The following is a 12042-nucleotide window of genomic DNA, read 5'->3' on the forward strand; positions in this document are numbered from 1 at the left end:
CTATAATGTTTTGTACTGCACTGTAGCAGAAAAAATATAACGACTGGAATGCATGTTTGTGTTCATTTTAACTTTATTGATTGCACAGATTGTGCAAGCATTTATGTCTCTCGTTGAGTGTGGCAACGGCATTACAAAAGTCCACACATCCTGAGTAGGGTCATAGCACTGAACAACAGCAGTATCTTCCTTGAGGCCAATCCTACCACCAAAGACATAGATTTTTTCACAACAGGTAGTTATGCCAAACTCACAGACTTTCTGTTGCAGTGGTGCCACCAACTCCCAACTGTCGGTCACTTTGTTGTACACCTCCACATGAGAATGACTTCTATGATAACCTCTCCGATCCCAAACAACATACACCTCTGCCTGCAAAACTGCCATCCCATGATAATGTCTTTCTCTATTGAGGGACCCCAGCTCAGTCCAAGAATGCAAAGATGGTTTGTATTGCCATGCATTACTTCCAGAACTGATACCCCCTGTTACAATCACATCATTATCAACAACGCATGCTGCATATCCTGCGGTTTCCTTCACAGATTCTGGCACCAGAGAAATGTTAACACAATCACAGTTCAAGTCAAGTCTGTAAATGTCCGGATTATCTCCAACATGAATCTGAAGGTTGCCATCCAAGTCATATTTTGATGGTGCAGTACCACCTAGAACCAGAATTTCCTCCTTTTGAATGTGGCGAGGTACAGCATGTCTAGCTATAGATTGGTCCTTTATCAGTTCCTTGATTTCAGAAACCCCTGCCAACACCTTGTCTGTCTCCATGATGTTCTTAAGATAGTCTGGGTCCACTTGTGCGAAATGAACACACTGCAGCAGCTCCTTGAGGTGTATTTGCCGCTGTCTAAGATCATGTCTTGACCAAAGCAAGATTGCCTCTACCACTTGTTCTTCTTTCTTAGCATGAAGGCCATCAGCTGAGATGTATGTCTTTAAAACGTTTACAGGTAGCTCAAGGAACTCTTCTGTTGACCAAACGTCTTCAAAGTGTTTTAGAGCATAGAGCTTTGCCTTCTCCAACAAACGTTCACATGATACCTTGTCCGCCAATGCCCAAGTTCCCAAGCATGTTTCAGGCCTTAAGTTATCTGTCAGAAACTTTTCACATCCGTTTTCAACAGGCTTGACCTGCAGCATGTTGGCTGCTTCGTACAGTGTCTGGACATTATCAGTGGTGACAGTGAACTTGGCTGTGTAGGCAAAGTCCACCAGCTGTTGTAGTGCCTCTGCACTCACTCCTCCTATCTCAATCTTATCCTTCTTACTCTCGCTGTGTGCACCACTAAACATAGCCTGGAAATACTCAGTGCAGGCGGACAGAACCAGTCTGTGACAGGGGATCTCCTTCCCTTCAGCAAACAGAGTCACGTCCACCAGGTGACCCTCAGAGCTGAACTTTTGTAGCCGCTCCAGAAACTTGGTTGGATATTCATCACTGACATCACACTGATGTCTGATGTCCATGGTCTGACTGACATCCATCGCCTACAAGGAAAATTTAAAGAAAAATTGCTGAAAAAAACACAATGTCATATTTGGAAATTAAAGTCAGTCATGCAAAGTTAAGAAAATGTCTCCAGCACATATTTGATAACATTCAAAAGGAGGACCACAAGCTTATAAAAACTGGTAAATACTTAGAGTTTGCTGCTTGTTTTGCATTCATAATTGCATATTTAACGTATCCAGAACGTCAAATAATGTCCCTACCCCGTAAACACTGCATTTTAGATTCGGATGAGGTCGGGTGAGGTCGGATGAGGTCGGTTGAGGTGTTTAGGCATACCGCCACGCAGCGTCAAGTAATCATTACCTTACTTGCTGTCTCTGAGTAAGACCTACTGGTACATTGTACAAGTAATACACCCGGCACCTATTCAATAATGGCATAAATTTGGCACTTCTTTTCACCTTTTGCATGTACTTCCCAGAATTCCTAGTGCTGGTATCCGGAAACGGATATACTCTAGGCTTCAACAGTTTCTCTCAGCGTGCAAAACCACGAAACATGATGGCATGTGGGCGCGGGAAATCTAGTCTAACCGAGTAGAAGACAAAGCACAACTCAAGGACGGCAGTTGAGTGCAGAACCGTGCACAGGACAGGTTTAAATTCTGTAATCCCTTTCTGACGGAACACGAGATTTGATCAACTCTGTCGCCTAGAGTATATCCATTTTCCGATCCCAGCACTAGGAATTCTGGGAAGTGTGCAAAAGGTGAATAGTATAGTTGACTGTACTAGTAGGTGACACACCGGTAACTGGCGCAGGTGCAGAAGGCCAACTTTTAGCCCATGGAAATAGGTTTGGTACCCTTGGTAAAAGTAGCTGTAGAGGGTTTTTTTCTAGGATATATTGGTATTTCTGAGCTGGATGTTACAGGTAAGGGTTTCTTCCTTCTAATTGTGTCGAAAAATCAGACTTTCATCCATGTTTGTGGTGTCTGTAGGCAGTAGAAGTTTGGTGTTTTTGTGTGATTATCAGGTGAAGAGGGGGTCAAAGGTCTTTTTTTTAACATGGCCGGATTCGTAGGGGTTGCGCCGATTAGAAAGTTGAAATTATGCGCTCTAGATTGAAACTTTAGAGGCCTGACAGCCCTGCCAATGCATGTTTTGCATGGACTAAAACTCAGGTATGTGACTTTTGACAGCTTCTTTCTTACATGATTGCCATATATTAAGATAGGAAGCTTGATTACGCTTCTGTGGCCTGCAGTGTAGTCGTTGCGGAAAAAACGCCTACTATGCCCCCACTCTCCCATAATTTCGCATCTCTATATAAAGACCCCTCTAACTTCATCATATTCGTTCATAAGAAGCCCCTGATGTGAACAAAGTCAGTAACATGAAAAGGACAACATTATATGCATACTTACACTTTTCTGAGGCGGGAAATTGAACGGAAAATAGCAAGAAAGCGGACAACAAAAGACGGAAACCGACTCGCTAACTCAGGTCACAGAGACGCGCAGTGCATTGTGGTTGACCTTTGAGCTCATAATCTTGTTACTCAGAAAATATCACTTTTTGTCAGCTTATCGACGTTTTACCTCCAGTTCGCTGGAGATGTTTGATTATCAAGTCAGTTGGTACCGGTTTCTGCTTCCAAGTAGAATTGTTGGAGCTGGATTTGAAAGAGTGGTCGGGTGTAATATGACACCAAACAATTTCCCAAAAGAGCGTATATAACTTGGACACCAGAAGGAATAAAATTTGATAATAGTTCGTCTTCTAAATTGATCTATCATCTATCCATCTATCTATCTATTGACTTACTCAATTAGAGAGTTTGAGAGTAAGCAAAGTTCAAACAACCAGGCAGACTGAAATAAAATTACAGACTAGATTAAAATGAAATAGAATAGAATAAAATGCATGTTCAAATTTATTGATCTTAAAAAAAAAACAGTCAGATGCCTCGACTTCTAAGAGTTTCTAATATACAAGTGGCTGTGTAAAGCAAGAGTATGCCCTTAGAACTGTTATCAAAAACGCTTTCCCTTCCTTTCATCTCAGTTATCAATTTCAATTTATCAAATTTCACACAAATCGTATTAGAGCTGGGATTAGCTAACGCACCCCTGAATTGTGTTCCGATTCTTACAAAGGGTTAATCTAAAATCAACACAGTTCACAACATAATATATACAATTTACATCCAAACCAAAACAGGAAAGCCGTGGGTTGTCATTTTGAACCATTATTAGTATAGAGTATTATAGCACAGTTCAAGAATGACTTGTTCAGTCGCTGAGTCCTGGCGTTTGGCACTCTGTTCCAGCGAGATCATTTCGCTTGTTTAGGCACGCGTTGTTTCTTGCCTGACTTTTTCCTCTGTGGCTTCTTATTTTCCCCTCTGCCTAAAGTACGCTCCGACACGAAGTCATCGAAGCGTTCTTTGCCGAGTTGACGCTTCACTATATATTTATAAAACGACATTCTTGTCGTCTTCAACAGGCGACAGAACTTCTGGTTTACAGAGAACTCTTTGTCCCACTTGGAAGGCTGGATGACCAGTTGTTCATCCTTACCCTCGCAAAACGTCTTGACCCGATTCTGAACTGTAACAAAATGTGCCACTTCCTGGTGAAAATCGTCCCCTAGTTCTGATGCACGATTCCGAAGAGAAGTGTTGAAATGCTCGTACAGTAGGTAGTCCACCTTACTCCATTTCCTGTAGTTCGCGCCCATCTCTGAAGTTAGCTCCATTTTGAATCTGTACCCGGGAGCTTCGTTGAAGACGTTGTACAAGATGTCTTGAATGGTCCAACACAGGGTGCGTTTCAGGAGGACTAGCGATTCGTCGAGGTACTCCAGGATGATAACCAAGTCGAATTCCCTATCCAACCGTTCTACATAGGCCTGTGCCGCATCCATGTCTCCGGCCAGCCCAGCCGGAAATCCCAGATCAAAGGCCATGAAGTTCCGTGTAAACGAGAAAGGTTTATGCTTATCACCCTTCTGCATAGGCCTCTGATATTTGATAGGGTTTCTTAGAAATTCTTCCAGAGGGTTTTTAAAACCTTTCATGTTAAGTTGGCGCGGGATGTTGTACCAGTTGAATACAGACTTGATGTGATGTAGAGGGTGCCGGAGCATGGCGATGTACGCTGTGTCAGCCGGCATCAGGTTGTCCATGATCCGTCTGTGGTAGACCGTATGATCGACGAGCAGGTCGAAGTGCTTCAGGCCGTCCTTCGGCGGGATGTAGTCTTCTGCCCGAAGGGGAAACGGCCAGCCCACGTTGACTGGGATCCGCGGAAGCACGAAGTTTAGGTTGTTTTTGAAGCCGAACCGGTACAGCATGACGCAGACTGTTGTAGAACCTGTCTTGTGAGTCTTGATGAAGACAAAGTGTTTCACAGGCTCGGTGCACGTTTGTAGCTTTGACTGAAAAATAGAAATTAGGAATACGTTATTGTCTACTTTGTCGAAGCTGTAGGCTTATTCGTCGTTGGATACAGCTGCGATAATATGAATAGCATACTTCAATGTGACCTTGTGGTCATGTCAGTTGTTAGATTGGAATCCCTGGCAGACCCTGATATTGTGCCCTTGGGGAAGGCACCTTTTACCTACTTTTTCACTCGTCTCATGTGATCATAAGAACATGCACCTAGGTTTGGTTAGAAATTACGTCTTCATGGGGCGTCAAACCGAATGCCCCGTGTCACAAGTACGTTTAAGAACTCACCGAACTTGATAATGATAGGGCTCTATATCTAACCAGGGGTCCATCCCGGATTGACCTTATAGTACGGTCTTTATAAGTCCCCCCTCTCACTGGACCCGCGGCATGCTGGCGGTGTCGCTGCGGCCGATTGAATTGACAAAGCACTCGAATTTTTTAAAGCTTTGTGTTTTGTTATCTTTTTGGTCCTGCTTGTACGTTTCGAATAATATTACCATGCATTATAAAGTCAAGGGCAACACAAATCCAGTTTAGGATGCAGCGACGCCGCCAGCTTGCAGCGGGTCCAGTGAGAGGGGGCTTTACGCAGCTTGTTTTTACTGTACAAGACTGGTGCCTTGAGGCGGTTTCCCTGGCATTTGAAACAAACTAACCAGGGAGAACGACTTCACAAAACAATTCATATCTTAACTTTTATATGCTGGACCTTTGAGAAGCTGGTACTAGAGAGTTGTGATTGAAAAGCAGTTACAAAGCTGTGTTTACCCTGTTAGGTGGTAAGTCAGCTCCAAAGTACGGCCACACGCCTGTGTCGACAACTTCTTTCCCGTTGTCGTCACGGCGGTCCAGGTGAGGTATTTGTGACCCATTTTCGTCTTCAGGCTCCCCATTTTCGTCTTCAGGCTCTAGTAGTCTGTAAATGAGTACGTTCGGGAAGACAAATATGTATTTTAAACGCATTGTAACCCTTGTAATACTCAGATAGCACCCTACGAGTTGTCATGAAGAGTTTTGAAGCAGCTACGTGTCATCATTATATCGAAAAGCTACCAGGCTTTCTAAATTGTTGTCTACCCAAGGTAGATAAAGAGGCAGCTGATCCGTGACGTCCTAGACTGTTCCAAGAACCCTGAGCTAAATGATTAGAATTCGCACGGTTTCTTCTGAAATTTGTCTTCAAATCGTGACATTGTAAACATGACATCGTTAGCATGAAATCTTTACCTACTAAAAGTTTTAGAGGTGTGTACAAACCTTGCATGTTCAGTGTTAGACTGCCATGACTTGATGACTGTTTTTACACCATACTCCACTGTCTCTCTGTCCATGAGTAAGACTGCACATATCACAACTACGCACACGAATGGTACTACCAGGACGGTACCAGGGTCCCTCATTTCGAGAGAACTTCATTCAGTGCGAATGTATGGTAGACAGTAGCGAAGATGTCGGCACAGCAACGTGGTATTATCGTACTCTGGCGATTTGTGGCTTCCGAGGGTAAGTGGTTCGACAAGTGTCAAAGGTCGCGCAGACAGGCGATTATTCAAAAGAAGTGTGTCACAATGGAACAAGTTTTACCACTTGCTACGTGAACTGCGTTTAATGATAAAGTTGCTAGAGGGCACTTTGTCCACGCCAGGCGCGAACATGTATAGAGGTACGTTCGTGCATTGCCATGTGCACCGTACAAGAAACATGTTCATGAATGTCGGATGCAACTTCGAAGAAGCATTTACTAGTGTTAATTGATCTTTATATTTTCGACCACTCTTACAGATTTCATAACGACTCGACATGCGACACAATATAGGCGACCTTTCGGTTCGCTTACGTCGAGTTTGTTTATTTGTTTGTTGATATTTTCAATCATTTCTTGAAACACTTTAACCCATAATCTAAGTGAACCCCTCCCCATTCCCCACTATCTGGCCCATGAATATTACAAATTACAAATAGGTAGTCAAACAACAGTGATCATTTGGTAACATCAATTTTGAATCTACCGATGTGTAAAAACGTTTGACCCAAGTGTCGATCAAATCCACTCGTTCTGTGAGGTCGTTGTCCTCGCCCAGCCTATACAAGGGTGCACCGCATGAAGTTTATGACCCAAACTGGCTGGGAAAATACAGCCGGACAATATTACCGTCTAGTTACGAGCAATCGTCGCTTGCTTCTTTGTATCGGTTTGGACCAAAACATAGGATCTCCATTTATTTGCTGCGTTGTTTGCATGAAAGAAAGTAAATAAATCCATTAACTCACGTCGTCATTCGACCTTTTATTAAATCTACTGAAGGAGATACATTATTTGAAGGGATGAACAGTAACGGTATTCACATATTTATAGAATTGAATTTCACTTTCACAAAATCCAACAGAAAACGTCCATGTGAGACAAAAGTTAGTTAAAAACAGTAATAGGTTACCGTGCCGTCTACTTGTCGGCCTATGACTAAGAAAGATTGAGAAAAACAGAGCCGACATATACGAGGCACTTAAAGACGCTTGTTGTTTGTGATATATGGAGGTAATATTGCCTGCCAAGATTGCAGCCTTTACCGACTAGTTTACCGAGACAGATGACCGGAATGATACATGATGTCTTTAAACGTTGTCTTACTGGAGGACATTCACCCTTATTCTTGACCTTGAAAGTTGCCTGTTCCTAATAACAATGTATCATGTTTTTGACCCTATATTTTGTGACCGCTGCAGCGATTTGTACTTGTAATTTTGATATATTTAATGCGACATGGTGACAACATTGCCAATCTATTCTGATCAAAGTAGATTACGATTCTGTCGCATCAGATAGTCATAAACCCAGTAGTGGCATGGTATTGGACATCAAGGAACAGGGCACATTCAGGAATCTTAGATCCTTAAATTCACAGATTTTTATGTGAAGGCCTTACTCCTAGAGTACCCGGTGGAATCAAAGCTTATAAGAGTTAACGTTTACATGATCTTAACTATCATGTTCAATAATACCCATTGTGATCGTGTGAAGAGCCACAAAATAATCTTAACGTTTCACCAATATAGCGGCACATGCAATAAATGAAACAAAATGGTGTTATTTGATTGTTTCGGGAAACAAATAACGTTTTGTGGTCTTTCCAAAAATAAAAGAACTTTCACCCACTGATTAAGTTAACTCTTATTTCCCCTTTCCCAATGAAGGTGAAGGCTGGACCTATCATCATGCGTACCGACATACGTCTGGACGCCTACGCCGCTTTTATCTCGCTTGTACAGGAGAAACTGACAAGGAACATATCTTATCTTCACCGAACAGTGGCGTCAGACTTTAGAAACGAAGGTTTCACTATCGTAGCTAACTTCTATACTAGTAATACCCACGGTCCTATTGGAACCGTAATTTTGCGTTTCTTTCGCTTTTTTTGGGAGAAAAATAGATTAAAAGACTTTGCAAAACCTTTCCTGGAAAAGTCGTTACACAACCTTACGGCAATTTGGCTTCAGCCCAGCTCTCTTATTCTGTTTGGTCAGAGATCAAAGAACGACTTCATGCATTACAAACTGCTTGGTCAGAGGAAAGCTCTTTTCCGAACGCCCTATGGTCCCCAAAAGACTTCTTTTGATGATGACAGAGTTAAAAACTGGCCAATAGGGTTTAGAGCATGCCACAGGAGATAGCTAGCTAGGGAAAATCTTGCTACACCGCCAATCCCCTTCATAGTTCCAGCACCTAAAATAATTGGTGGAGATATGCCTGTGTCGTACAGAACTTGTGTTTATGTTTGAAGTTCTCTTGCCTCTTATATGATATAGGGGTATGTGTTAACCGTTAAGTAAAGCCCTATTACTGTAATGAACAATGTATGTTCAAATAGAAATGTTTCAGAAATTGACCCACAAAACAAGAGATCATTGATCTCACGCCTCCGTGACAAATCTAGCGCCCAAACTGGAAATGTTCTCCAGAACAAAATTTAGCCTAATGTTTCAATTCATAACAATCATAAAACATATCCTTGTTATTCTTTTTATCTATCACAGTTTAAGAGTTTATATCCGACCAAAGGTCCATCAGTACATAATCTACGAGTTGTGCTAGTTCAGCATTCCAGACCAAAACGAATTCAGGGTTTCCAATACGTTCTTATAGCGTGACGACGTCGCATTTGTACTCTGCATGAGACTCTATTCTAAGTAATGTGATAGTCTATAGATTCAACTTCTTATGTAAAGATATGACCAAAACATTGACCTGTTGAGCCCACAATAGGTTCCTTTAAACCACATCAATAGTGAGGTTCCTCTGAACAGATCCTGACCGAAAACCGATACTAGCTACTTCAACACGACTTCTTCAAGAATTGAACTTCACTTAAGCCTGGCCCCAAGACACTACGACTTCGACCTCACCGTTAACCCCGGCTAAAAATATTTGATGGATGAAGATCCGGTGACCCCTAAGCCAACACTGCCCCGGGCGCCTACTGTACAATTCCGCCTGCAGAACAGATCGATCAAGCCGGCCCAGCAGACGACAGGAACTTCATTAAACTCCATGTAACTTTGCCGAGTAGGGAAATCTATTCTAAAGAGATTCATTGAGAAAATTTTTCAATCACACATTATGACTTGTTTTCTACACATGCATCCGGAGAGACGCTATAACTCTCACTATCCCGCCATGTACCATTGGACCACCGCGTTAAAAACAACGATGTATCGAAGCTTTTTCGAGAATGTCTGAAGTGTGCATACCTCGGGAATTGCTGATTCCAAAGACGACTGAAGTCGAGGTTCTCATCGACTACGATGGACGAACAACATATGTCTTTAAATGCGCCGATTTTAAATGTGGCGGCCGCGGTCTTTGGGTACCCGGTGGAATTCTGAAAGTTGGAGTTATATTCTATTATATATTATTATTATTATCATAATCGTAAACGTATTCGTGTGCAAGCTTGAAACACAAAAACAAACTGTGGCATGAATACATATGTAGGAAAACTTATAGTTATTCAAACATCGTCTTAGCTTTACCTCCATATGTTTATTTTTCATAACCAAACGCATAATCTTCGACGTATTTTGCTATAATATGATTAGAGTAAGATTTTCGCATGCAGCTAGTACCCGCTTCAATATCAAATCAGCTGTGTAGAACGTTTTAACTCTACATTAACCCCTGTTTCCATGGTGAGCCCCCCTCCATCGACCCTTTAATGCCTATGTGACCCAAAACACACAAGATGTGGCTCGAGGCTGTGCTCTTTGTACCAGCAATTGCAAGAAGTTCAGAGGTCGTCTTCGTCACAGACACAGATGGGAATGGAGGGGGAGACTACAGAAACACCGTGGTAAATGGATACTTAATGTCATATCATATGATGTCTTGAATTGATTTGCTGGATGGTTACTTTATGTACAGTTATGTTGCCATTTATCTTCAGTAATCATTGTTCAAAGTTTAAAAGTCACATTCAATGAAATAAGATAAAGTTATTTGAACAGAGTATCTACTTCAAACTGATCATCAGTAAAAATCCTTTACGATACGTGGATAATTATGAGGACCGCAATAGCTGAATAAGCCATTGCAATAGATTTTTTCTTTTTTTGCCTCATTTGACATCGAAAGCAGACCATTTGTTAACTCTTCAGTAATCATTGTTTTTAAAAGTCACATGACATGAAATAAAATAAAATATTTGAACAAAGACGGGGGCCGGTATCAACTTCAAATAGTAATCTTCAGTAAAAATCCTTTACGATACGTGGGTGATTATGAGGACCGCAATAAGCCACTGTAATAGCTTCATTCGTCTTCATCTTGTGACTCCTCGACCCTCCCTGTCATGATTGACTATTTTGAGGCGTACTCAGCTCTAAGGCAGGCGTGGAGAGGTCACCGTTCCGCTGTTCTATCGAAGTTTCCCGTACTCTGCTAAGTAGACTGTGTAATAGCAGACTGGCCTTTGATCTCAGCTAAAGATCCACAGCTTCAAGCGTTGCTGCCAGTTTCGAAATGCTTCAGACACGGCAGCTTTAGACATCCAAATGCAAACATTTACTGCCGGATGCAACAATATGTGATCTGTAGGTTCAGGAACTTTCTATCGAGATGATTCGTTATCGTAAGGGAAGCATTATGAGAAGGTAGGTACGGTGCAATGTGATGGGGTAACATAATGTATTTGCCAGAATCCGTTGAACCGGATTGAAATTGAACCTCAACAAATATTCTGAAACCATCTCTTGCCTTCATCATTGCAAAGATACATGTGGCAACTAAGATATATATGTGGCAACCTTTTGATAAAAGAATGGATTTCAGCGTCAATGTATAAAATCCTGCAATTAAGGTTTTATCCAGTATGTACATATCTATGAATCAAAACCTATTATAGCTCCTGAATCTCCTACTTGCGGGATAATAAGTTTGGCTAGTACAGATCGTCGTGCACTGTACAGGTTTCCTAATCTGACTGCTCACTCTAACGTTAACGCTGTGGCTATATATATATATACCTTCTATCTTATCCTGTGTTAACACAATCCCTCGCTGTCTGGGGTTAATGTCGGGCCGGCCGCTAGAAGCGCGATTTATAGTCAGGCTACGTTCTACAACTGGCAAATTATTAGATGCAGAGATCCAACAACAACAATATGAAAAGAAGATTCAAGAAGAAATGAGATGACATCATAAAACGTCAGCCTTTATCGTTAACTCACTTGAGAAACATCGAAATCTTTAAGAATTGAGCCAGGAAAGTTGTCTCGCCTTGACCTTGCCAAACTTGTCTGCTTGGCCAGTCACCGTAAGGTACTTTAACCACTTAAAACGGCGATAAACTTTAAGAGCTTTTTCTACACGCCTTAAGAAGTAACAAACGGCATAATAAACCAGATACAGACTTTCGCGTCCAACCCTTATCTGAACCGGTCTATCTTCAAACTCCTCGAGTGTCTCAACAATCAAACAGAATACATGAATATAGACTGGGCACGAATCACTGGCGATGACAATCGCGAGGGTGCTGACCCAGGTGTGAAATGTAAACATGTAAGACAGCAGAACAAGCAGCAACGGGAAAATCAATGAGGTTAACCTGTAATAACTGCGA

General features: G+C 41.9%; 2 protein-coding genes across 3 annotated transcripts; both read right to left on the reverse strand.

The window, feature by feature from the left end:
* LOC136445157 (kelch-like protein 24a) lies at positions 1-2124 on the reverse strand. The gene is made up of 2 exons (XM_066443026.1): positions 1933-2124; positions 1-1506 (listed from the first exon to the last, which is right to left on the reverse strand). The coding sequence occupies exons 1-2, from the start codon at positions 1939-1941 to the stop codon at positions 1-3; spliced, it is 1515 nt and encodes a 504-aa protein (XP_066299123.1). The 5' UTR covers positions 1942-2124.
* A 1264-nt stretch (positions 2125-3388) lies between these two features.
* LOC136444553 (galactose-3-O-sulfotransferase 2-like) lies at positions 3389-6448 on the reverse strand. 2 transcript variants are annotated; one of them, XM_066442158.1, is made up of 3 exons: positions 6188-6448; positions 5699-5852; positions 3389-4911 (listed from the first exon to the last, which is right to left on the reverse strand). In XM_066442158.1, exons 1-3 carry the CDS (start codon positions 6328-6330, stop codon positions 3808-3810), a joined length of 1401 nt encoding a protein of 466 aa, XP_066298255.1. In that variant the 5' UTR covers positions 6331-6448; the 3' UTR covers positions 3389-3807. The 2 variants fall into 2 exon arrangements, with proteins under 2 accessions (XP_066298255.1, XP_066298256.1); XM_066442159.1 differs by having other exon boundaries at positions 5699-5846; positions 6188-6447.
* Positions 6449-12042: the final 5594 nt, after the last annotated feature.

This window comes from Branchiostoma lanceolatum, chromosome 11, assembly GCF_035083965.1.
Source record: "Branchiostoma lanceolatum isolate klBraLanc5 chromosome 11, klBraLanc5.hap2, whole genome shotgun sequence".
Classification (NCBI taxonomy): domain Eukaryota; kingdom Metazoa; phylum Chordata; class Leptocardii; order Amphioxiformes; family Branchiostomatidae; genus Branchiostoma; species Branchiostoma lanceolatum.

Coding starts and splice junctions, on each gene's coding strand:
- LOC136444553 (XM_066442158.1), bottom strand. CDS start 6,330: ATGAGGGACCCTGGTACCGTCCTGGTAGTACCATTCGTGTGCGTAGTT. Junction 5,853..6,187: donor TCTAACACTGAACATGCAAG/GTTTGTACACAC, acceptor GAACGTACTCAT/TTACAGACTACTAGAGCCTG. Junction 4,912..5,698: donor CTGACTTACCACCTAACAGG/GTAAACACAGCT, acceptor TCTATTTTTCAG/TCAAAGCTACAAACGTGCAC.